General features: G+C 34.2%; 1 protein-coding gene across 3 annotated transcripts in view; it reads left to right on the forward strand.

Annotated features, from left to right (window-relative positions):
- The window catches only part of FBXO4 (F-box protein 4), a 38,132-nt gene extending 13,160 nt beyond the window's left edge, over positions 1-24,972 (forward strand). Inside the window, exons 8-9 of one of the 3 annotated variants that reach the window (XR_005019506.1) lie at positions 20,362-20,428; positions 24,586-24,657. Coding sequence is in view for 1 of the 3 variants with exons in the window: in XM_036849341.1 (XP_036705236.1) it covers positions 24,586-24,719 (134 nt within the window). In the remaining 2 variants the exon portion in view is untranslated. Of the gene's footprint in view, positions 1-20,361; positions 20,429-24,585 lie in introns of all 3 variants that reach the window. The other 2 variants (XR_005019507.1, XM_036849341.1) reach the window with 2 other exon arrangements.
- Positions 24,973-26,546: the final 1,574 nt, after the last annotated feature.

Genomic DNA, 26,546 nt, shown 5'->3' on the forward strand with positions numbered 1-26,546 from the left:
AACAAGTTTGTGCCTCTCTCATTCTTTGTGGTTTCTCTTCTTTTCGTTTCAAAGATTGCCATAGTGGGGAATAGCAAATTTACTAAGCTTTCAATAGATTCTTTTCAAAGGTCCTTAAATGGTTATCAGAAAATAAGTTTCTATCTGTTTTTAATAAATGTACTATTTAAAACTGAATATTCACTGGAATTTCATTTACTATTTTGGCCATACAACTTCTGTTTCTTTTCTGAAACAGTAGGAATTAACTTTATATCATATTCAATACTAATTCAGTGAAAATAACTGGAAATTCTTGCTATTTTCAAATAACTTTGAAAGCTCATGAGGTGCTAAAGCCAAATTTTATTCCTTACTCATAGAGAAAATATTCCAGAGATGCTCATGATCATATGACCTCCTATTCACTAATTGCTTGCACTTTGCAGAGGAAACATTACAGTCCTCCTATCTCATTGGAATTGAAGAATTTTTAAGTTACAATAAAAAAAGCATAATATTCTTAGTGGTGCTGCACCCAAGATACAGCCTCCATCCTTCGAGCAGGTGCCGTTTCAAAGAAAGGCGCTCTCACATCTTGGGTGCACTTATCCAGAACTTAGCTTCAGCGCTTGTATAGTTGGGGGCAGAATGAGAAATGCTGACATCCTGCTCCTCCTAGGAAGGTTGCCCTCTGACTTGGAGAGAGAGTGCTGTTTCCTCAGCTGCCCCTGTCTAGAATGGAGTTTCTTCTTTCTGAGCTGGAGGAGGGAAGGAGGGGAGTGGGTCTTGGTTCAAATCCCACAGACTCTTACTGTTCTTACTGAGTTTTAGTATATATATATTTTTGAATAAATGTTTCTTCATTTGCTGTATGCTCTTAGGACCATTTACAGCGATTTTAATGATTTTTAAAAATTAATTTTCTCTAATTTCTCTAGGGAGCCATTACATGGAACTCTTCATACTGTTATGCCAAAAGTAGATCTACTCCCCCCTTTTTTTAATTATATGTAGTTATGTTACCTCATTCATTCCTGATGTTGGTAATTTATGTCTTTTTTCTTCATGATCAGTCTGGCTAGAGTTTTACTGATTTTATTATTCTCAAGAACCAGCTTTAGGTTTTATTGATTTATTCTATATTCTGTTTCATTGATTTATGCTCTAATCTCTATTTTTCTGCTTTTTAAATGTAAAAAAAGATTTTAATTTCATCTTCCCTTTTTTAGATTATTAAGGTACAAACTTAGGTCATTGATTCTATTTCTTAAAAAAAAAAAAAGAAAAAGCTATAGATTTTCCTCAAGCCCTCTTTAGCTGCATCCACACGTTTTTTTATATTGTATATTTATTATCATTCAGTTAAAATATTTTCTAATCCCGTGTGATTACTTTTTCAATCCAGTGATTACTTAGTAGTATTGTTTTAGTGTTGTTTAATCTCTATTTCCTAGATAATTTATTGACATTTAATTCAATTATCTTTTTATCAGAGAACATACTCTGTAAAATTTCAGTCTTTTTAAATTTATTGAGACTTGCTTTATGGCCCAGCTTATGGTCTATTCTGGCGAGTGTACCACATGCACTTGAAAAGAGTTTATATTTTATAGTTTTTTGGTGTAATATTTGGTATCTATCTATTAGGTCAAGGTAGTTGACGATGTCCGGATATTTTTATATGGCTATATTGATTTCTGTATAGTTGTTTTATCAATTCCTAATAGAAAGGCATTAAAATCTTCAACTGTGATTGCCTATTTTTCCTTTTAATTCTGCCAATTTTTGCTTCATGTATTTTGATGCTGTTTTTAAATGCACACACATATATGACTTTATCTTCCTGATGATTTGGCCTTTTTATCATTATGAAATGTCCTTTTTGCTGATAATACTTATTGTCTTGAAATCCATTTTCTAGTATTAATCAATTCAGCTTTTAAAAAATATTGTTCTCATGGTATATCTTTTCCATCCATTTACATACAACCTAAATTTGTTTTTATATTTTAAGTATCTCCTATAGATAGAATATAGTTAAGTCTTGCCTTTTCCTTTTCCATTCTGGCAATACCTACATTTTAATTAGAATGTTTAGATTATTTACATTTAATGTGATTATTGATATGATTGGGTTCAGATCTACTGTTCTATTATTTGCTTTTTCATTTATCCCTTCTTTACCAATGTTGTTTCTCTCCTCCTTCTGTTCTATTTTGAATTATATTTTTTTAGAAATTGATTAAAATTTTTCTAGTAGCTTTTCTCTTTGCATTTTTTAGAGGTTGCTCTAGTGATTACAACATATATACCGTCCAAAGTTTTCTTATAGTTAATATTGTACCAATGTGTGTAATATGTCAAAATGTAACTGTTTATGCCCTATTATTCTCCTCACCACTCTTTTTTGCTAACACCTATTGAATGTATTACACTTACATATGTTATAAATCCCAGAAGACAGTGTTACAGTTTTTGATGAAACAGTCATATATATTATAAAGAAATTAAAAGAAGAAAAAAATTTTTTAAATAATGAAAGTTTTCTTTTATTTTTTTCAAGATGTAAGCATACCTCATTTTATTGTACTTTGCTTTATTGTATTCCACAGACATGTGTATTTTACAAATTGAAGGTTTGTGGCATCCCTGCACTGAGCATCTCTATCAGTGCCATTTTTCCAGCAACATTTGCTCACTTCATGTCTCTGTGTCAGATTTTGATAAGTCTTACAATATTTCAAGCTTTTAAATTATTATTATAATTGTTATGGTGATCTGTGATCAGTGATCTTTGATATTACTACTATGACTTGCTGAAGGCTCAGATGATGATTAGCATTTTTTAGCAGTTAGGTATTTTTTAATTAAGATATTTACATTGTATTTTTAGACATAATGCTGTTGCACACTTAATAGACTATAGTATACTGTAAATATAACTTTTCTATGTACTTGGAAACCAAAAAATTTGTGTGACTCACTTTATTGCAGTATTTGCTTTATCGTAGTGGTCTGTAACAAAACCCGCAGTATTTCTGAGGTATGCCTGTATATAAAATCATGGGTTGACAATTTTATTCTCTCAGCCATTTCAAGATGTTCTTTTGTTCTCTTCTAGCCTCTAATTTCTGATAAGAAGTCATTCACTAATTGCATCTTCATTCCCTTGAATGTAATTTTCTTTCTGCTTTCAAGTTTACTTTTTGTCTTGGTTTTCAACACTTTCACCATAGTGTGCCTAGGTATGGTTGTCTTTATATTTATCCAACTTGGGGGTTAATGAGCATATTGAATATATAAATTCATGTCATCCACCAAGTTTGGGAAATTTGGGGTCATTATTTCTTCAAATATATTTTCTTCCCCATTCTTTCCTCTTTTCTTCCCTCTTAGGTCTCCATTGTGTAACACCATTAAATGTGTTGTTATTTAACCTGTCTCTGAGGCTTTGCTCATTTTTTTCAGTCTTTTTTTCTCTGTTCTTCAGTTTGGGTAGTTTCAACTGATTATGTTCAAGTTCTCAAACTCTTTCCTCTTTCATCTCAATTCTCTTGTTAAATAAATCCCGTGAATTTTTCAGTTAGATCTTGTGTTCTACAATTTCCATTTTTTTCCCCAAATTTTATTTTTCTTCTCAGATTTCCTTTGTTTCATTGAGAGCATATGTTCCTTTATATCACTGAGAATGGTTGTAATGGCTGCTTTAAAATCCTTGTCTGCTAATTCCAAAATCTGAAAGAGTTGATTTCAGTTGATTTTCTTTTATGAAGGGAATGCGTGTCATTCTCATTTTTCTTTGTTATGTTGCAGAATTTTGTATTGTATCCTGAAAAATATAAATGCTAAGTAGTGGAGACTCTGGATTCTGCTATTTTTCTCCAATGGATGATGTTTCTTTCGTTTAATCAGTTAACATGTTTAGGCATAAGTTATAAACTCTGTCCCGTGGGCAATAGCTCCACTCTCAGTTCATATCTTTTTTTTTTAAGTGAGCAACTTGAGTTGGTTTTGTGCTCAAGATGCAAAGATACAGACAGAATTTGGGGATTCTCCTCCTAGATTTTTCTTTTCTAAGACTCTGGCTTTTCTCTCTAATGGCTGCAATTGCCCCGTGTCAGTACTCTCATTCCCCATGCCAGAAAGGCTGTGATTATTCTACCAGTTCCCCATGCTACAATGTATACCAATGCCTACCCCCAATCTACAAGTTAAAAAAAAAAAGTGGGAAATTACTCTGTTGAACTTCCCAGAGTGTATACTCTCCGCCAAAATTTGCCTGCTTCTCTTCACTATTCAGTGGTATCAGGTAGCTGCCTTTTTTGTATTAATATTATGTTCTCTGCAGAAGAATTATTCCAGTAGGAAGTTGTTGGGCCAAAAAGCATTTTGACATTTTAGCTATATCACTTTATATTATTTTTTAGTAGTTGCTTTAGGAATTATAATATCCATCTGGAAATAGAATCTTGGGTTGACTTTTTTCTTTCAGCACATTAAAGATATAATTCCATTACCTTTGGCTGCCACTGTTTTTGACAAGAGTCAGCTATCATTGCTATTTTTGTTCCCTGAATTGAATGTGTTATGCTTCCCTGGCTGCTTTAATTTTTTTTCTTTATTTTTAATTTTCAACAGTTTGATGTGTCTGGGAATGATTTCTTAGTTTTGAACTAAACTAAAGAACTGAAACTCTTGGATCTCTGGCTGACCATATGCCATCTGTTTTGGAAAATCTTTAGCCAATATATTTAAATATATGTAAATATTTCCGCTGTCCAGTTCTTTCTCTCCACAGCTTCTGGAACTCCCAGTTACACATATATTAGATCATTTGATATTTTGTCCCACAAAATATTATTTATTTTTTGGCCACACCATGCAGCTTGTGTTTTTTTTCTATTCTGTCTAGTTTTTTATTATATCCATTTTTTTAAAATTTAATCATATTTTTTAGTTCTAAAATTGTCAGTTTTTTAGAGCTTCCCTTTTTCTGCTAAAACTCTGTCTCTTCATTCATTGTCTTTTCCACTACATTCTTTAACATATTTAAATACTTTTTAAAAATCATTTTTAACTAATTTCAACTTAGGTCATTTGTGAGCATACCATACCTCTATTGACTATATTTTCTCTTGATTTGGGGCCATATTTTTCCTATTTCTTTATATGTCTCCTATTTTTAAAAAATATTTATTTATTATAATTATTCTTTTATTTATTTTGGCTGCACCGGGTCTTAGTTGTGGCATGTGAGACCTTTAGTTGTGGCATGCGGACCTCTTAGTTGTGGCGTGTGAACTTTTAGCTGCGACATGCATGTGGGATCTAGTTCCCCAACCAGGGATTGAACCTAGACCCCCTGCATTGGGAGCACGGAGTCTTACCCACTGGACCACCAGGGAAGTCTCTGTATGTCTCCTGTTTTCAAAAATTATATGCAGGGAATTTTTCCTTAAGAGAATGGTAGATTGTGAAGTAGATAATACTTTTTATTTTGTCTTTCGTTTTTCAGGCAAGTTCAGCCATCCTTCCTTTTTTCAGCAGTCAGCTAGGTTGACTTGGAGCTGGACCATATCTTTATTTAACTTATCTCTTTTACAAATCAGATCGTATCTCTTGTTTCCTTTTGTGCCAATCCCCAATATGTTATGCTACCACCAAGGAGCTGATCTTATTATCATCTGGAAAGGGGTTGGGTTGCCTATGTAGTCAGTTTCAGTTCATCTCTAGCTGTAATTCCAGCAGGGTCCTGAAACCTAAGCACTGAACAAAAATGTGAGACATTTTTCTGCCCTCTTTGTCTCTTGCCAAAATTCCTGTGGGGGAGAATTGGTGGGCTCAACAGCTTGTTTTCACGTTTGGAGTTCTTTCATTTACAATATGTTGTGCCAGTCATTTTGTAATTAAAAGCTTCAGTGGTATTTTTCTCATCCCAGCAAAATCTCTCTTCCTATGACAGAGCTGCTATTCCATCCACAGATACCCAGAATAGGCAATTGGTCCCATAAAAGCAGTGTAGCTCTTTGATCACTAAAATAGCCTGATTCTCTTTGGAATTTAGTTTATTTAGATTTCTTCGTATCTTCTACTCTTTGCTGGCTTAAAGTATAATTTTAATTTTATCCTGTGTTTTCTTGCTGCAATAACAATCTTTTGTGACCTACATTCTATCTGAAAACAAAACTTCTAGTGGTTTTTACATTGTCTTTTAAACACCTTATCATCTATGATCTCCTATATTACAATGTTCATTTGTTAAAACATTTTTAACATTATGTCTACACCCATTATCTGAACTTTACTTACTTAATTATTATTATATATTGTGAAAAGTCTCACATAGTCTCATTTTCCTCATGATTTTCATCATTATTTCATTTTTACTATATAGTATGATGACTTTTTACTGTTTTTTTTTTTTGATGGGGTTGTGTTTACCTTCATATTCTTTGATCCTTGGAATAAGTCCTAAGCAAATTTGCATAACATATGAGATCTGATTCTTGCTACCAGTCTCATCAAATTAAATTTCCTGTATTTAAAAATTTCTAGCTGCTTATTCTTTCTACACATCTGTATAAGAAGTTGTTAGAAGTAGCATAGCTAAGTTATTATGTGCAAAGACCCTAAAACCAGATTGGTCTGGGTTCAAATCTTTATTATTTTATGATCTTGGGCAAGATTCTTATCTTCTATGTGCCTGAGTTTCCCTAGTTTAAAATGAAGATAAATAAAAGTAGTACCTACCTCATAGGGTTCTTAAAAGTTTTAAATAAATTAAATATTCCTTTGCCAAATTTCTATTTTAACTAAAATTTCTATTTTAAACCTAATAGTTTGTATCTCTTAAGCCCCTCTTAAGCTGCTACCCCTATTATGCTCCTACCCCCTTTCCTCTCCCCATTGGTAACCCTAGTTTGTTCTCTATATCTGTGAGTCTGCTTCCTTTTAAAATAATATACTATTAAGTTAGAAATCTAGACTAATAATTTACTAGATGAAATAGAAAGTAGTAACTGGTAATAAATCGTTTGCTACATTGTATGGACTAGTATTACTTCAGCCTGATTTTTCGAGGTTATTTTTATGAACATTATTAGAACCATTTGAATTTTTTCTCCTTTGAGCTTTCTGTTCATGCCTTTTGCCCACTTTTATATCAAATTGTTCTTTTTTTCCCCTCAAAATTTAAAGGGCTGGGTGTATCAGGGAGACAAATCTATGTCTATGATGTATGTTGGAAGTATTTTTTTCCCCTGTTTATCATTTGTCTTCTGACTTTACTTATTGTATTTTGGATGTGCAAAGCTTTTAAAAAATGTAGTCTAATTTATTAACATTTTCTTTTGTTATATATATATTTTGGTAATAGTTAGAAATTCTTTACCAGCACCCAGGTTATAAGGGAATTTACCCATGTTTCTACTTGTATATACTTGTGTGGTTTCATATATTACACATAAATCAGATCCATTTGGAGTGTGTTCGGGTATATTGTGAAGTGTGAATTCAATTTTGTCTTTCTCCAAATGAATATTTGATTGTTTCATCATACAGTTGACCCTTGAACAACATGGGGGATGGGGTGCTGACCATCCACGCAGTCAAAACTCCGTGTATTACTTATAGTCAGCTCTCTGGATACACTATTCCTCCGGTATCCACGATTCCACTTCCATGTAGTAGGAGTAAATACTTTTGAAAAAAAAATCTGCATATAAGTGCATCCATACAGTTCCAATCTGTGTTGTTCAAGGGTCAACTGTAATTTATTAAAAGTGACCATATTCCCCCCAGTGTTTTGAGATACCATCTTATTAGACACTAAATTTGTTCATGTAATCGAGTTTAGCCTTGCTTTTCTGTCTGTTTCTGTGTTCCTGCTCTAATGCCACACTGTTACACTTATAGAGGGGTTTTAACGTTTTTGAATATCTGATAGAGCTTGTCCTCCATCATTCCTCTTTTGAAAGGTTTTCTAACATATTCTTAAATATTTATTTTTCAATATGACCTATAATATCAACTTATTTAAAAATTTGTATTTTTTATTGGAAATGCTATGTATACCCATGCATAAATATATTACACATATGTATAATAACTTGGAGAGAAATTACGTAGTTAGGATGTTGAGTCGTCCCACCCAAGACAATGGATGTGCTTCCGTTTATTCAAAACAGAAGTGTTTTCAAGTTTTCCTTATATACATATATTTTGCACACTTTTTGTTAAGTTTATTTTTAAGAATTTTATCTTTATTTTTCCTATTATAAATGGAGTTTTCCCTTAACCTTCTATATTCTAGTTATTATTTGTATATGTGAAAGTTATTGATTTTTGTGTATTAAATTTATATCCTACTTTACGGTTTGATTTAGTTTTTTTGATTCCTTTGATTTTCTAGATATAAAGGCATCATCTGCAAATAGGGAGATTTTCTTCTTATTTTACAGTGTTTAATCTTCTATGTGATTTTGCTTTGCTAATACCTGTAGTATGTTAAAGAGTAGTGAGACAGTGAACCTCCTTTCTTGCCTTGTTCCTCATCCTGGTGGAAATGCCTCTAGTCAGAGGTTTCCCACTATGTAACATATTGGCTTTAGGAGTGATGGTTTAGTAATCATGTTAAGGAAGTATGCATTAAATACTATCTTACTAAGTGCTTTTTTAAAATGAGGGATGGGTGACAAATTGCATCAGAGGTCTTTTTAGCACCTATGGTGATAATCATGGTATTTCTCCTTAAATTTTTAATAGGGTGAAATATGTTAGATTAATACTGAACCATTCTGACACTTCTGGGATAAATCTCTCTTGCCTCATATTGTATTATTTTTGTGTAGTGTTAAAATCTTTTGCAAATATTTGCTTAAAAAATTTTAGTATGAATGTACGTGAATTCATAAGAATTTTTGAAAGTGTGATATCTTTATCAGGTTGATGTATTAGTGTTACACTTGCTTCATAAAAGTGATTATAAAGTTTTTCTTTTTTCCATTCTCTGAAACAGTTTAGGTAATATTGGGAACATGTGGTTTTTAAAATTTTGGTAGAATTTATTCTCTGAAAACATCTGGTTCTGATTCCTTTATTACAGGATAGTTCTTTGATGACTTTCTCTATTCTATGGAAATTGCTTAATCTGTCTCTGTAGGGACAAATTTTTCCTGAGAAATTATTTATTGCATCTAGGTTTTCCAGTTTATTTGCATAGATATTTGGAAACTACTTATGATTTTTAAATAGATCCTGTTTCAGTGATTAATTCCTCTTGATCATTTCTTATTCTGTATTTGTGTGCTGTCTCCTTTGTCTATATTATTACTTATTTTTCAAGAACTAGAGTTTTGATTTATTTTTGTGCTTTGCTCTTCTCTTTTATACCTCATTAATGTCTGCAGTTATTTTTCCCTTCTCTCTTCTACTTTCTTTCTTAGGAATTTGATTATTTTTATCACTGCTTTTATTGTATTCCATAGATTCTTTAATGTGGTGTTTTTATATCATGATTCTTTAGAAATTTTAATTTTTATTTTCTTTTCCAAAGAACTGTTTAATAGAAAGTTTAAAATTTTTCATTGAAGAGTCTTTTTGTTTTCTGTTTTAATTAATTTCTAATTGTTGTTTTATAATCAGAGAATGTGGTATTAATTTTACTTTGTGAAACTTACAGAGGTTTTGTGATGACCTCATAGATGGTCAGATTTACTGAATGTGTCATGTACATTTGAGAAGGTATGTTCTTTTTGATAGGTGTCAGTAAGAGCTACTTTATTGATTATGTTATTTGGGTTGTATATAACTTAAATTTTTTTGTTCTTTTGATCTTTTTTGAGAGAGAGTGAAGTATTGAAGTTACCTGTTATTACTGTATTCTGTCTATTTCTGCTTGCTTTATTAAGGAAGTTACTGCATTATTTGGTGAATATATATTCATAGCCATTTTTTCTTTACTGTGAATTGGATCCTTCAGTATTATCTAGTAAACTCTTTGTCTTAATTAATACTTTTAACCCTAAAGTCTCCCTTATGGAATATCAGGATTTTTTATTTACTTGTATTTACCTGGTCCAGCTTTTCTGAGTCACTTTGTTTTAAGTGAGTCTGTTTATTTAACAGTTGGGTTTGTTTAGCAGTTGGGTTTTGCTACATGAGCCAATTAGAAAATGTTTTTTTATTTAATAGGTCAGTTAAGTCCATTTTTATTGATATGATTATTATATATTATTTTAAGTAATATTTACTATGTATTATATATTTCTTTTTAAAAATTGATTTATTTATTGTAGTATAGTTGATGTACAATATTATATGTTATAGGTGTACAATACAGTGCTTCACAATTTTTTTTTTTTTTTTTTTTTTTTTTTTTAATATTTTATTTATTTATTTATGTATTTATGGCTGTGTTGGGTCTTCGTTTCTGTGTGAGGGCTTTCTCCAGTTGCAGCAAGTGGGGGCCATTCTTCATCGCAGTGCGCGGGCCTCTCACTATCGCGGCCTCTCTTGTTGTGGAGCACAGGCTCCAGACGCGCAGGCTCAGTAATTGTGGCTCACGGGCCCAGTCGCTCCGCGGCATGTGGGATCTTCCCAGACCAGGGCTCGAACCCGTGTCCCCTGCATTGGCAGGCAGATTCTCAACCACTGCGCCACCAGGGAAGCCCATGCTTCACAATTTTTAAAGGTCATACTCCATTTATAGTTATTATAAAATATTGACTGTATTCCTTGTTGTGTTCAACATGTCCTTGTGGCTTATTTTATACATAGTAGTTTGTACCTCTTAATCCCCCTACCCCTATTTTGCCCCCTCCCTTCCCTCTCCCCAATGGTAACCAGTAGTTTGTTCTCTTTATCTGCCAGTCTGCTTCTTTTTTGTTATATTCACTAGTGTGTTGTCTTTTTAGATTCCACATATAAGTGATAACATACAGTATTTATCTTTCTCTGTCTTATTTCACTTAGCATAATATCCTCCAAGTCCATCCACATTGCTGCAAATGGCAAAATTTCATTCTTTTTTTATGACTGGGTAGTATTCCATTGTATATATATACCACATCTTCTTTATCCATTCATCTGTTGATGGATGCTTAGGTTGCTTCCATATCTTGGCAATTGTAAATAATGCTGCCATGAACATTGGGGTGTATGTATCTTTTCAAATAAGTGTTTTTGAGGGTTTTTTTGATATATACTCAGGAGTGGAATTGCTGGGTCATATGGTAGTTCTATTTTTAGTCTTTTGAGAAACCTTCATACTGTTTTCCACAGTGGCTGCACCAATTTACATTCCTACCAACATTCTATGAGGCTTCTTCACTTTTCTCCACATCCTTGCCAACATTTGTTATTTGTGTTCTTTTTGATGATAGCCATTTTCACAGGTGAGAGATGATATCTCACTGTGGTTTTGATTTGCATTTCCCTAAGGATTAGCAACGTTGAGCTTCTTTCCGTGTGCCTGTTGGCCATCTGCATTTCCTCTCTGGAAGAATGTCTATTCAGTTTTTCTGCCCATTTTTTAATTGGGTTGTTTGTTTTTTTGGATGTTGAGTTATATGAGCTGTTTATATATGTTGGATATCAATGCCTTATCAGTCATATCATTTGCAAATATTTTCTCCCATTTAGTAGCTTGTCTTTTCATTTTGTTTATGGTTTCCTTTTCTGTGCAAAAGCTTTTAAGTTTAATTTAGCCCCATGTGTTTATTTTTGCTTTTATCCTTTGCTTTAGGAGACAGATCCAAAAATATTGCTACAATGTATATCAAAGAGTGTTCGCCTGTGTTTTCCTCTAGAGGTTTTATGGTTTCTGGTCTTACATTTAGGTCTTTGATCCATGTTGAGTTTATTTTATTTTATTATCATTACTTTTAAATTTATTTTTGGCTGCGTTCGGTCTTTGTTGCTGCGTGCGGGCTTTCTCTAGTTGTGGCGAGTGGGGACCACTCTTGATTGCAGTGTGCGGGCTTCTCATTGTGGTGGCTTCTCTTGTTGTGGAGCATGGTCTCTAGGTGCGCGGACTTCAGTAGTTGTGGCATGCAGGCTCAGTGGTTGTGGCTTGCAGGCTCTAGAGCGCAGGCTCAGTAGTTGTGGCGCACGGGCTTAGTTGCTCCGCGGCATGTGGGATCTTCCTGGACCGGGAATTGAATCCATGTCCCCTGCACTGGCAGGTGGATTCTTAACCACTGCGCCACCAGGGAAGTCCCAAGTTTATTTTTGTATATGGCATTAGAGAACATTCTAATTTCATTCTTTTACATGTAGCTGTCCAGTTTTCCCAGCACCGCTTATTGAAGTGACTGTCTTTTCTCCATTGTATATTCTTGCTTCCTTTGTCATAGATTAATTGACCATAGGTGTGTGGGTTTATTTCTGGGCTGGCTATTCTGTTCCATTGACCTATGTGTCTGTTTTTGTGCCTGTACCATGCTGTCTTGATTACTGTAGCTTTATAATATAGTCTGAAGTCAGGGAGCTTGATTCCTCCAGCTCCATTCTTCTTTCTCAAGATTGTTTTGGCTATTTGGTGTCTTTTGTGTTTCCATACAAATTTAAAAATTATTTGTTCTAGTTCTGTGAAAAATGCCATTGGTATTTTGATAGGAATTGCATTGAATCTGTATATTGCCTTGGGTACTATGGTCATTTTAACAATATTAATTTTTCCAATCCAAGAACACAGTATATCTTTCCATCTGTTTGTGTCATCTTTGATTTCTTTTATCAGCATCTTATAGGTTTTTGAGTATAGGTCTTTTACCTCCTTAGGTAGGTTTATTCCTAAGTGTTTTATTCTTTTTGATGTGATGATGAATGGGATTGTTTCCTTAATTTCTCTTTCTGATAGTTTGTTGTTAGTGTATAGATATATAACAGATTTCTGTGTGTTAATTTTGCATCCTGCAATTTACCGAATTCATTGATGAGCTCTAGTAGATTTTTGGTAGCGTCTTTAGGATTTTCTATCTGTTGTATCATGTCATCTGCAAACAATGACAGTTTTACTTCTTCTTTTCCAATTTGGATTCCTTTTATTTCTTTTTCTTGTCTGATTGCTGTGTCTAGGACTTCCAATACTGTGCTGAATAAAAGTTGCGAGACTGGGCATTCTTCTCTTGTGCCTGATCTTAGAGGGCATACTTTCCGCTTTCCCTGTTGAGTATGATGTTAGCTGTGGGTTTGTCATCTATGGCCTTTATTATGTTGAGGTATGTTCCCTCTATTCCCACCTTCTGGAGAGTTTTTATCATAAATGAATGTTGAATTTTGTCAGTGCTTTTTCTGCATCTGTTGAGATGATCATATGATTTTTATTCTTCAATTTGGTAATATGGTGTATCACAATGATTGATTTGCAGATATTGAAAATTTGAAACTGTAGTTTCCTTTTTTTGTAATCTCTTTGTGTATTTCTTTTTTTTAATTTTGATATGTTCTCTAGATATTTTTAATATTATATGTCATATATAAAATATTATCTATTTTATATGTTCTATATTTTTATTTTTGTTCTAATGGGTTATCTTTGTACTAATACGTTTGTTAATGCCCATTTCCTTACTTAGATTTTTTCCCCCTACCTTCTCTGTCACTTTTTTACTGACCATTTTTACCTCTCTCTTTATTTCATTTTCACCATTTTATCTGTTTTAATTTTTGCTTATGTCCCTCATTATATACTCAGTCTAAGCTGTTCTTCCTTGGTTATCATGCAAGGAAGGATGATTTTTTTCTTTATCTTCATTTTTTTCCCCTGTGTTGTTAACTCTCATTTTACATCTTCCTAACTTTATGTTCATTTCTATTTTGAACTTTTAAATATATTCTTTGAGTTTTTTTTCACACCTGCAAATGCTTGTTTAAAGATAATTTTGTGTGGCATATTTTGTTATAGTTTTTCTGTGCTTTGTGGTTTTTTGGGAATAATTTTCATCATCTGAAATGTTTTGATTTTCATTTTTTTTGTTTTCTATTACAATACTTTTAATATAGATGTTGTCTTCTATAGTCTGTTAATTTTAGGAATATCTTACATTTTTCTAGGCCAGCATTAACCGTTGTGTGTAGAAAAGGATGAGTTTGGTGGCAAATTAGATTTCTTAGCTCAAGAGAGCCCTCTTCTGTTGGCATGATGAAGTGCAGCTTATTTCATGAATGTCTACATTGTTTGGGTGGCAAAGGAGAGAGGGTAATGAAGTCTTCTGATGTTTCTATTTTATGTTAGTGTAGAACTTTTAATTTTTACCGCTTATTTCGTTCTTCTCTTTCACCCTCAAATCCACATGAATCCTTCCCCTTAAAGCTATTCCCTTTCCAAGTCTTTCCCACTCTTTTCAAGAAGGGGTACAACTCCCACCTCTGATTGCAAACAATTTCAAGGCTCTCCCTCTCAATTCCACACAGCCAGTACTCTGAATATCCAGGTGTCAGACTTATTCTCAGCATTTATGCTCTCAGGGTGGGACTCTATCTTTTGGAAAATAATTATATCTGTATTCCACACCTCAAGTGCCCACTTGCTGCTCTACAGTGGGCTCCAGAGGTGGCTCTGCTTGCTTCTGAATGTTTATTTCCCTAGTTACTTGTAAATTGAAGTATTATTCTGTTTTAGTCATGCTGTAAACATAGGTTATTATGGCTTTATTTATTCTCTCTGATTTGTATGATATTCAGAAGGTGTATGGAGATTCTAATTTAGATGACCCTATTATCCTGTGGGATTCTAAAATCAGATCAGTTTAAAATGTAATCGTTAAGCAGGTCTTCTTTTCTTGAGCTGCAGTTTCCTCCTTATAATTTTCTTATATCAATTCTAGTTGTGTCTTCTGAGGCAACATAGAATAAATCAAATTTCTCTCTTATGTTCAAACAAAAACTGTTTCACAGCCTGTAAAACCTTTTCTATGAAATAATCATCCATTGATCCTTCACCACTACTCAGGTGGTAAAACTTCAAGTCACCCCTCCCTGCATCTGATCACTCTCTTTATCAAAGAAACTAACTTCTCAGGTTCATTGTTTCCTATACTGTATTTACCAGCATAACTTGAGGACATTATTACTATTGGAAGAAGCTAACAATAACAATTCAAAAGTTCACTCTTAGAAGAATTACTTTCCTTCATCCAAATGTAATGATTTACATAAAACAATAAAGGAAAATTGAAAATGGGAAAAAAACATGTTTTATATTTTGCTTTCAAGAAAAGACAGTCATCAGTTGGCTTATCCACAAACACAGCAAGTATTTATTTTGACTGGAAGAACAGTTAATGTGTCTAAATGTTTCTAACCAAATTAGCAAATAAAAAGTAGAATAGCCTGAATGAATATGAATACTTATGAATCTCTTAATTAGGAGTCTAGTGTTGCAAACTGAATGCTAATGAAGTAAAAGAGCACTGCTTTGCTTGTTCTCAATTTATGTAGCACTGGCAGCTATGCTTTTTATGTAATGATGCTAGCACATCCTAGGTTGCTAAATATTTTCAACACAGAGCACAGTATACTTAGAGTGTTCAAATAGGAAGATGATAGGAGAATGTGGGGAAATTGGATGGGGCAGTGGGAGTTAAGAAGGTAAAGTGAACGTAGGATTTTCTTACCAGCTTTGGGAGTGGCTATTGTTGAAACCGAAAATGGAACTGAATGAAGCTAAATGATGCGTTTTCCCTATGTGACTTCCCTACCTCAACTTCCAATGTGATCTAGTATCTTTATTAAAGAGCAAAGAAATAAACCTGAAGATTTGGATACAGAAAGAAATATCAATTTAAGTCTAGAGGATATGGGAGCTTTGCACTTGGAGTGCTAATTTTCTAGTTCAGAGGTGTTCAACTTTTGTTCAGCTTTGACACATGAAGGATGATGTTCCTCTGCATAACACAAGGCATTTGCGTTATTTAGACTTGCCCTCTGTAATTCTACTTCTCTTTCTCTTTGGAAATATTGGGAGGCAAGTGAAATAAAGTGACTTTATTATGGGATTAAACTTGAATCTTATCAAATTTGTTTCAAAGTAAATCATCATCATGGTAAGAAATAACTTGATGTATGGTAGTCTCCAAGTACTCTACTAGGCAGGCTCTCCCAGACGTAATAGAACAAAAGGGCTCACAGACCAAATCAAGATAATTTAATCATGCAGTTAGTTGAATCAATCGAAAATATACAGCAAGAAGCAAGGGGAAAGAAATGAGGTAGGTTAATATACCTAGGATAGGGTTCAAGCAGGATAAAGGTACTATGCTACCTAAATCCTGTTACACATGTTCATAAGGTCTCTTCCTATCCCTCTCCCCCTCACTCTCCTTTTCCTTCTCCCCTCTTCTTCTCCCTCCTTCTGCTCTATCCACCTCTCTCTCTCTCTCTCTCTCTTTTCTCTCTCATATATGAATTTCAAATTAAGATGCTTAGTAATTGGGGCTGTATAACCACTCTCCTTAAAGCATCAATCCCTGAGCAAAGCACTGAATCATATAATCATGATGCATCATCCACATCTAGCCAATCCCTCTATTCTGAATTTTTAGTGAAAGGCTTTAGTTATTTGAACACCAGCTGTTGGCCTGTTCTCAATACTGCAAATAATAGAAGCATTTATAAACCACTCATGTTGCCTTTTTTTTTTGGCCATGCCACACGGCATGCAGGATCTTAGTTCCCCAACCAGGGATCAATCCTGTGCCCCCTGCAGTGGAAGCGCAGAGTCTTAACCACTGAACTGCCAGGGAAGTTCCAATGTTACCTTTTTTCAGTGTACTTCGGAAGACAGGATATTACTTTTTATTTTAATCACTTCATATCTTTGATTGTGACAAATATGTTTCTCTGAAATCTGAGTGATATCCAAAAGAGAGATGTCAGAGAGTAATCTCAATTACTTAAATTCTTAAATTACATTTCTGGATGAAAGCTAAAACACAGAAACTAACTTAGTATAAAATTGATAAATGTGTGGTGTGAGTTGCATATGTTTATGTTTCTTCAGTTCTAGAGAAATTCTAGAGAAAATGGGCAAGGCTACATTACCTAGACAAAACAGAGTGCGCAAATTTGCGCAATTTTTTGGCAACTAAAAGAGTTTTTAGACATCCTATGTTACTTCCTCTCCAGAGCAGAATGTAATCATAGGGAATACAGGAACATCTGGTCCTAAAGGTAAGTAGTGTCAGAGAAGAATTTTAAAAAGGAGGAGAAAGTGTGTAAATAGGGGTAAATATCATAGGGTCAATGCCCTTTTGTATGCCTTTTCTTTTTTGTGTGTGCGTGTTCCTGCTTATGGATTGCTTTGCCCACTTCAAAGTCCATACTTACTATTTATGTTATATTCTAAATTTGATGTCATACAGGACCTAGAGTATTCCTACTTGAGTGAGTCTGAAAGGAAAAATCAGCATTTCAGTCATATGTGCAGACTACATAGGTTTAAAATATTTTTAAAAAGCATGATACAAAGATTTCTGTTTCTAATCAAGATGGAGAGTAAATTCAGAGGAACACAAGTTATTTTCCTGCCTAAACAACAAAAAACTGGATAAAATACATGAAAGAACAGTTTTTAAGACATTAGACATTGGGCAGTAAAGGGTAGTGATTCCCTTCGCTATATGAACAAATGAGATGAGACCTATAATTGTCCCAGCTTATTGCCTGCAGATTTCCCAGGCCAAAGGGAGAGAGATCCCAAAGCGTAGAGGTCTCCCTAAGTTGCAAAGTTGAAGCTGGAAGTCTGGGGAGACCAAGGAACCAAGAGCTCGGAGGAAAGAGCGTAGCAGAGGAAAGAGCGTAACAGAGGAAAGAGCTCTTCAGAGACAGGGAGAGAGATCTCTGGAGATCTACAGAGTCCTCCATGAGTCTTCAGCTGAGTACTGATCACTGCATGAGGGTGAGGAAACTGCTCAATGCAGAAAGGATTAGAGGGAATAATACCCAGTGTTTACAGAGGGCACCAGCCAAAATGGAAAACCTCATAATTTGTGGAATGTTGGGTAGAGTACTCAGAAGTGTTTTGCCTCAGCAGCAGCAAAATCATTCCTAAACTAAATGCTGCTCTGGTTCCTCCTAACAATGCTTATAAGGAAGAGCTGAATGGCTCAAACTGTTCCTAAATAACAACAATATCACAGAATAAAGCTCAATAATATTTATAGGAATTCAAAAATATACAGCATTCAACAAGATAAAATTAGTCATGTCCAGTAAAAAGTTATCATGCAAAGAAGCAAGATACGATGATCCATAAGAAGGAGAAAAATAATCAATCAAAACCAATCCAGATGGGACACAAGATAGTAAACGAGAACAGTAAACAATTATTATAACTATATTCCCTAAGTTTAAGAAGCTGGAGTAAATACTGCACAGGTTAAGTAAAGACAGAAAATGTTAAAAAGACTCAAATTGGACTTCCATGGATTAAAACTGCAATGTGTGAAATGAAAAACATACCGGGTGGGATTAATGGTAGAGTAGACATTGGAGAAGAAATGATTATTGAAGTTGAAGACATAGTAATTGAAACTGTACAAACGAAGCACATTAAAATGACTGAAAAAAAACCCACAGAGCATTAGTGAGTATTTAATATTTCTTACAGTGCAGGTCTGCCAGAGATGAGATGGATCCTTTCAGTTTTTGCCAGCTTCCAAATGGCTTTATTTTGACTTCATGTTAAAAGGATATTTTTACCGGATATAAAATTATAGATTAACAGTTTTTCTTTAAGTACTTTACAGATGTTTAATTGCTTATCCCCTTTATTGTTTTTTCTGATAAGTCAACCATCATTCTCATCATTGTTCATTGTATGTAATATATCTTCTCTCATTTTAAGATTTTATCTTTATGCTTTAGATTTCAACCATACAACCATAATATGCCTAGGTGTAATTTTCTTTGTATTTACTGTTCTTGGGTTTTGCTGAACTTCTTAGGTCTGTGGGTTGATCTTTCCTCAGTTTTGGAAAATTGTCAGTCATCTCTTCCAATATTTCTTCTGCTCTATTCTTTTTTCTTGTTTTGGGTCTCCAGCTACACAAATGATAGCCTATTTGATTTTGTTTCACAGTTATTGGATGTTTTGATCCCCCTCCTCTTTAAATTTTTCTCTTTGTGTTTTAATTTAGATAATTTCTATTGTCCTCAAATTCACTGATTCTTTTATCTGATGTGTTCAGAATGCTAATGAGCCCATCAAAATAATTCTTCATCTTATATTTTATTTTTCATTTTTAGGATTACCATCTGGCTCCTTTTTATAGTTTTTATTTGTATCAGGAACAAATTCCCCATCTGTTTATACATGCTATCCATCTTTTCCATGAGATTGCTTAATATATTTATCATTGTTATTTTAAATTCCCTCTGATGATTCTAACACTTGGACCATGTTGGATCAGATTTTTCTCTCTTAAGAATGAGTCACATTTTTTCCCCCTTTTTTCATGTCACATATTTTTGATTGATAGTTGGATATTGATAATAGAACAATAGAAACTGAAGCAATAATATTTACACCCATTGCACATTCCTTCTGTCAATCCAGTAATGTGAGGAGATGAGTTAATCTAGTCCATGACTGAATTGGATCTAGGCTTAGCTCTTTATTTTAGTTAGATTTATTTCACCACAGACTTCAAATAGTTTGTGCAAGGGATCAGAATTTTCTTTTTAGCCAGATGTGGGACCTGAGTACCTGGAGGATTTGTTTCCATTCTGTTGCTTTTCCCACAGCCTTCCCCAGGCCCTGCTTGTCTACATCTCAGAGAGGTATCTCTCAGCTTTCTTGCCTCTGCACCAGCCAAAATCAGTCATTGGTTTGTACCCATTGAAGACCTCATGTACCTAAAGAGTTCAGTTCAGTTTTTCCTATGCTGCCTTCAGACTTCAAGAAACCCCCTATGCTTACACCTTGGGGAAGAATCTCTTTCAGCTTCCCTGCCCCTCTCTCAGTCATAAATGATCATTGCTCTTACTCAGTGTACAGCCTGGAGAACTTACAGAGCTTGTCTCAGTCCTCCTTTCCTGCCCTCGGAGTTCATGAGGTCCTGCACACTGTACCTTGGTAGAGCAGGTCTCTCTCAGTATTCTTGCCCCTCTTCACCAAAGTTAGGTGCCTGCTGCCTTGTATCAATGTAAAGCCTGAGTGCTTGAAAGTTTTTTTAAGCATTCCTACTCTAGCCGCAATATTTCTCATGACTACTCTGCGAAGGCTATGAAGTGTTGTAGGCGGCTGTACTCTGTGTTCTAAGGATTTTAAACCATCATGCCAGCTCACACTTAGTCTACAAAAATTTGTTAAAATTTCAGAAGTTTAATTCTTGAGTTATCCCAGTTTTCTTCTTACCTTTCTTCTTGCTCTGACAGCTTTCTCCTTTTCTACTGCTTCACCAAGGATGAAAGAAGCTATTGGGTTGCTTTGCTCCCAAGAGAGGTATGTAACTTTCTGGATTTTAACTCATTAGATATTTTTTCTCCATCCTTAGCTCTCTGATGACTTTTTAATAAATTATGATTTTATGGGTTATCTGGATTGTTATTATTGCTAGGGTAGGAATGACATTCTTTTGCAACTTTCTACATTCTAGGCAGAAGCTGACACCCGACAGTTTACATATAAATGATTGTTTTCCCTTCCAATATATATATATATCTTGGAATTCCTTTTTCAAAATTTCTTAGAATCATTCATCATATTCTTTCAAATACCCTTGGTGGTGGAATATCTTTAGTTCCAAAAATCTTACCTGCTTTAAAGTAAGAATGACATTCAAACTTGAGTTTCTAAGTAACGCTGATGATGAAATTTGGTAATGTTATTAGCAAAAAAAAAATTATAAAATAGTGTGATTTTCTTGTTTCTTTTAAACAATTTTGAAGGCAATTTTATGTAAACAGTTCAAAACTGGTTTTGAGTGATGGCAGCATCATTGAAATAAGAAACGTCTTTCTTATGATGGCTGTTTAATTATAGAATAGCAATTTAAGCCAAATATTTTTTAAAAATATTTGTTTATTTAATTATTTATTTTGGCTGCTCCAGGTCTTAGTTGCAGCACGCAGGATCTTACTTGCGGTATGTGGACTTCTTGGCTGCGGCATGCAGACTTCTTAGTTGTGGCATGTGGACTTTTAGTTTTGGCATGCATGTGGGATCTAGTTCCCCAGCCAGGGATTGAACCTGGGCCCTCTGCACTGGGAGTGTGGAGTCTTACCCACTGGACCACCAGGGAAGTCCCTAAGCCAAATATTTAAGAAGATGTAATCTTAAAATCCATTTTCATTGCTCATGAGATATCACCTCACACCAGTCGGAATGGCCATTATCAGAAAGTCTACAAACAATAAATGCTGGAGAGGGTATGGAGAAAAGGGTGTTTTCCCACTGTTGGTAGGAATGTAAACTGGTATAGTCACTATGGAGAACAGTATGGAGGTTCCTTAAGAAACTAAAAATAGAGTTACCATATGATCCAGCAATCCCACTCCTGGGCATATATATATCCAGAGAAAAACATGGTTCAAAAGGATACATGCACCCCAGTGTTCATTGCAGCACTGTTTACAATAGCCAAGATATGGAAGCAACCTAAATGTCCATCAACGGATGAATGGATAAAGAAGATGTGGTACATATATACAATGGAATATTACTCAGCCATTAAGAAGAATGAAATAATGTCATTTGCAGCAACATGGATGTACCTGGATATTATCATAGTAAGTGAAGTAAGTCAGACAAAGACAAATATCATATGATATCACATATATGCAGAAACTAAAAAAAATGATACAAATGAACTTATTTACAAAACAGAAACAGACACACAGACTTAGAGATTGAATTTATGGTTACCAGGGGGAAGGGTGGGGAGGAGGGATAGATTGGGAGTTTGGGATTGACATATACACACTGCTATATTTAAAATAGATAACCAACAAGGACCTAATCTATAGCACAGTGAAATCTGCTCTATACTCTGTAATAACCTAACTGGGAAAAGAATTTGAAAAAGAATAGATGTACACGTATATGTATAACTGAATCACTCTGCTGTACACCTGAAACTAACACAACATTGTTAATCAATTATACTCCAATATTAAAAAAAATCCATTTTCATTGCTCATATATCTAGCCTTGAATACCTGTTTTTAAAATTACTTTAAAATATTTCAGATTTGATTTCTCCTTATACTGAATAATGCAGTACAATTTATAATATATATTTTCTCCATTTTATGATTTTCTTTGTAAATACAAAAATAGATTTTTTTTCTTAGTTTAATTGAAAACATGTCATAGCCATCTTTACCTTGTTTACAACTGACTGTAATTTCAAATGAAGTGTTTCAGGAGGAAGATAGACACATTCCATTCATGAAAACGAAAGTGGAAATTTTTACAAAAATTACCACGGAAAAGTGGGATCAGATGTGACACAGCTCTCCCTGCAGAGGGCAGCACTCTATGGGAAATCGGAAGTCATAGGAGAATGCTTCTGAACTTTTGCCTCATGTACCAGAGCCTGGTCAAAGCATTGAGAAACATTTAACTGAATTTTAAACAGTCATAAAATGATTGAACACTTTCTTCTGAGGCTGAATATTCTGGCTAGGTGCTTATTTATTTGGTATTTTTTTCTGTCAATACCAAAATTTAAGCACATATAATAATTATGACTTATTATATATTTACTGCTTTCTGTGTAAGATACAATTTCTTTTAATTATTGAAAATGATTTCTTTTGAATTTCGTTGGCATCCTCATGTCTTGAAAATTGCAGGATTTATTGCCCAAAGCCATGTTCACAGTATTCTTACATTTTATGATTTTATGAATGCCTATTATGTCCCCATGAAGGTGTTTAGTTTTTGTTTTATTTTTAAATCTTGTAGACTGTTGGTTTTTTTTTTTTTTTGGCTGCGTTGGGTCTTTGTTGCTGTGTGCAGGCTTTCTCTAGTTGCGGTGAGCAGGGGCTACTCTTTGTTGCAGTGTGCGGGCTTCTCGTTGCGGTGGCTTCTCTTGTTGTGGAGCATGGGTTCTAGGTGCGCGGTCTTCAGTAGTTGCAGCACGCAGGCTCAGTAGTTGTGGTTCTCAGGCTCTAGGGCGCAGGCTCAGTAGTTGTGGCACATGGGCTTAGTTGCTCCGCGGCATGTGGGATCTTCCCGGACCAGGGCTCGAACCCATGTCCCCTGCATTGGCAGGCGGATTGTCAACCACTGAGCCACCAGGGAAGACCCTAGCCTGTTTCTTTAAGCCTTTTACATATATGGAAGTTTTCTTTTTCCATTCATCAAGTTCCAATCCAACAAATGTGTTGTTTTTGAGCATTTTCTAAGTGCAAGCTCCTTTGCAAATGCTTCTGTCTCTGGCTTATTTTAGTTGTCCTTAATTTATCTTCTGCAGTTCAGTTATACATGTGTTGACACTTGGTCAGATACAGCAAGCAGAGGTTGGTGCCTGCCAGCAGCATCTTGCAGTTGTACCTCCTATATAATGCCTAATCTAACTTTTTCCATTCATCTCTTATTCTTTTCTTATTATGAAATATATGTACTTACAGAAGAATTTATAAAATATATCTGTACTGTCTAATGAATACCTATAAAACAAACTCTGGTATAACCCAAGTCAAAAAGTAGAAATTTTGCAATATCCAAGAACACCCACCTTGTTTGTGGCTTCCTTCCTAATTATAATTCTATCCCTCCACTCTGGAAGTATCCACTATTCTGGCTTTGTGATAATCATACCTTTCTTTTCCTTTATGCTTTTACAACCTATATGTGCATCTCTAAACAATGGCCTGGTTTAGCCTGCTTTGAACTTAATATGAGTGGACTCCATACTGTTGGAATTATTTTTATCTTTCTTCTTTTGTTCAATATTGTGTTTGCAAGGTCATCCATACTATAGCGTTTTGCATACCATTTTCTTAGTGATATACTCTTCCATTGTATGCATATTTCACAACTCATTCATACTATTGTAAGTGGACATTCAGGTGTTTGCAGTTTTTGGTTACCATAAATAACACTGCTACAAATATTCTTACACATGTATGCTAGTGCATATGTTTACATGTTTTTAGGGTAGTACTGGCATACTTTAACATTTCCCTCGTGAAACACCTCTTGGACTTTGATATCCAAACTTTAGAATGTAAGTGTCCTTGCAATATCCTTGTTAGCTGATTTATATGAAAAAAATTGTATTTATGTCTCGCAAACTCAATACTACATTTTAAACAAAACAATGTGTGTGGGAGGGGAAGTCTGGGTTATATTCCAGGTAGAATTGTTAAGTATTAATGTTTTGAAAGGTGTAGCTAGAATCACTGAAGGGCATATGTGATGGTTAATTTTATGTGTCAACTTGACTGGAGGCGTTGCCCAGATATTTGGTTAAACATTATTCTGAATGTATCTGTGAGGGAGTTTCTGGATGAGATTAACATTTGAATAGACAGACTAAGTTAAACAGGTGGCCCTTTCCAATGTGGGTGAGCCTCATCCATTTCATTGAAGGCCTGAATAGAACAAAAGGCTGAATAAAGGAGAATTTGCTCTCTCTGCCTGTCTTCTAGCTGGAACATTGGTCTTCTCCTGCCTTCACAATTGGACTTGGACAGGAACTACACCATTGGCTTTACTGGGTCTTCACCAGATTTCTGGGTTCAACTGCAGATCTTGGAACTTCTCAGTCTCCATAATCACGTGAGCCAATTCCTTATAATAAATCATGTATGATATATTACATCAATTGGATATTATATATCCAAGTTTTACTTCTCTGGAGAACCTAGACTAATACAGCATGTTCTGCATACAAAGAAACTATTTGAAGTAACCATATTAGTCATTTAATGAATACTTTATATGCATTTTACTCTGAATTAGTTATGTTTTAGGAAATTGGTTGAGGTTTTAGGTTGATAAAAAAACACTAATTTTCCTTATTTGAAATATTAAGAAATAGACTCTCAATTAGCATTTATTTTTAAAATGTCTAATTTACAAAAATAAATTTCTGATCTTAAGTGAAGAATGCCTGAAGTGGGAAATGCTATACCTAAAATGGAAATGCTGGGTAATAGATTGTGTGTATCTTCAACTTGGCTGGATAATGCCAAATTGTTTTCCAAAAGTGAAGTGTGACTATTCCCACCAGGTGTCTATGGTACTTCTGTTGCTTACATCCTCACCAACAGGGTAACCAAATATCCCAATTTTTGAGGAAGCATGCTGTTTTACAGAAAAATGCATTATAAGACATAGAAAGGACTGTAGAATTAGAAAAAAATAATTTCACAGAAATTACATTAATAGATTGAGGGAAGGATTATTAATCGGTGTCAAGATCATTAAGTAAATGGTTTATGGAAAACTGGCCATTGGTTAATAGTTAAAAGAAAACCTTACACATTATTTTTTAATCACAAGGGGAAAATTTTATCTGTACAGTGGAGGGGAAAACAAAATAACAGTATAGGAATCAATCAATCATAGTGTCATTAATGTTTGTTAATCAGATATTGTGTGCCAGATATAAAGCCACATGAAGTACACACCAAGGCCTATGAATTATTCTAGGCAAAAATATTTAAATTGGGTTTATTAAGCCTCTAATATAATGTACAATTTATAAGAAATGCAGGATAGAGACTGACAAGTTAAATGGTAGCATAGCAAAGAAACCAGAAAAATCCAGGGATATTCTGCAATAGGTAATTGACCTGGTTCTTTAAAAAGTCATGATTGTGAAAAAGAGATTATAATCTATTACAAGAAACTTAAGGGACATAAAAACCAGATGAAAGTTTGATCCTACATTTGATATTTGAATGGACAAACCATCTGTATGTGATATTTTTGGATCAAATGGGGAATTTTGAATATAGTATAAGTATTAAAGAGATAAAAGGTACTGAAAGAGAAAGCAGAGATTACTTACTGAAAAAAGTAGGTTGAGGAAGAGTATGTACAATATGATTTTATATTGATGTGTAACTACAAAGGGTTGTGTGTGTGTGTGTGTGTGTGTGTGTGTGTGTGTGTGTGTGTAAAGACCTGGAAATATAGGCGTGAATTAGTAGTGATGGTCTCTGGTGGTGAAGGATTGATTTAATAATGCTTTTCTAATTTTCTACAATGCACATGTGCTGCTTTTCTAATAATAATTTTTAACTAAGTTATACTTAACATACAATGTTATATTAGTTTCAGGTGTACAGCATAGTGATTCAATATTTTTATACATTATGAAATAATCACCCCAATAAGTCCAGTTACCATCCATGACTACACATGTAATAATAATTTTTGAAAAACACAAGCTAGATAATAAAAAGTTACTCAATGTAATAGATCAGTTTTTTTTAACTGATTAATTTTAATGGAGTATATTTCCTGGTAAAAATTAAGACATAAAAGATAAGTATTTTCTGTCTAATAATAATTCCGTGCATGACTAGCATCTTACATGCTAGATAATCTTCTTGGAAATAATGATTACCTTGATTATTATTAAAAAGACCACTCTATAGGC

Source organism: Balaenoptera musculus, chromosome 3, assembly GCF_009873245.2.
Source record: "Balaenoptera musculus isolate JJ_BM4_2016_0621 chromosome 3, mBalMus1.pri.v3, whole genome shotgun sequence".
Classification (NCBI taxonomy): domain Eukaryota; kingdom Metazoa; phylum Chordata; class Mammalia; order Artiodactyla; family Balaenopteridae; genus Balaenoptera; species Balaenoptera musculus.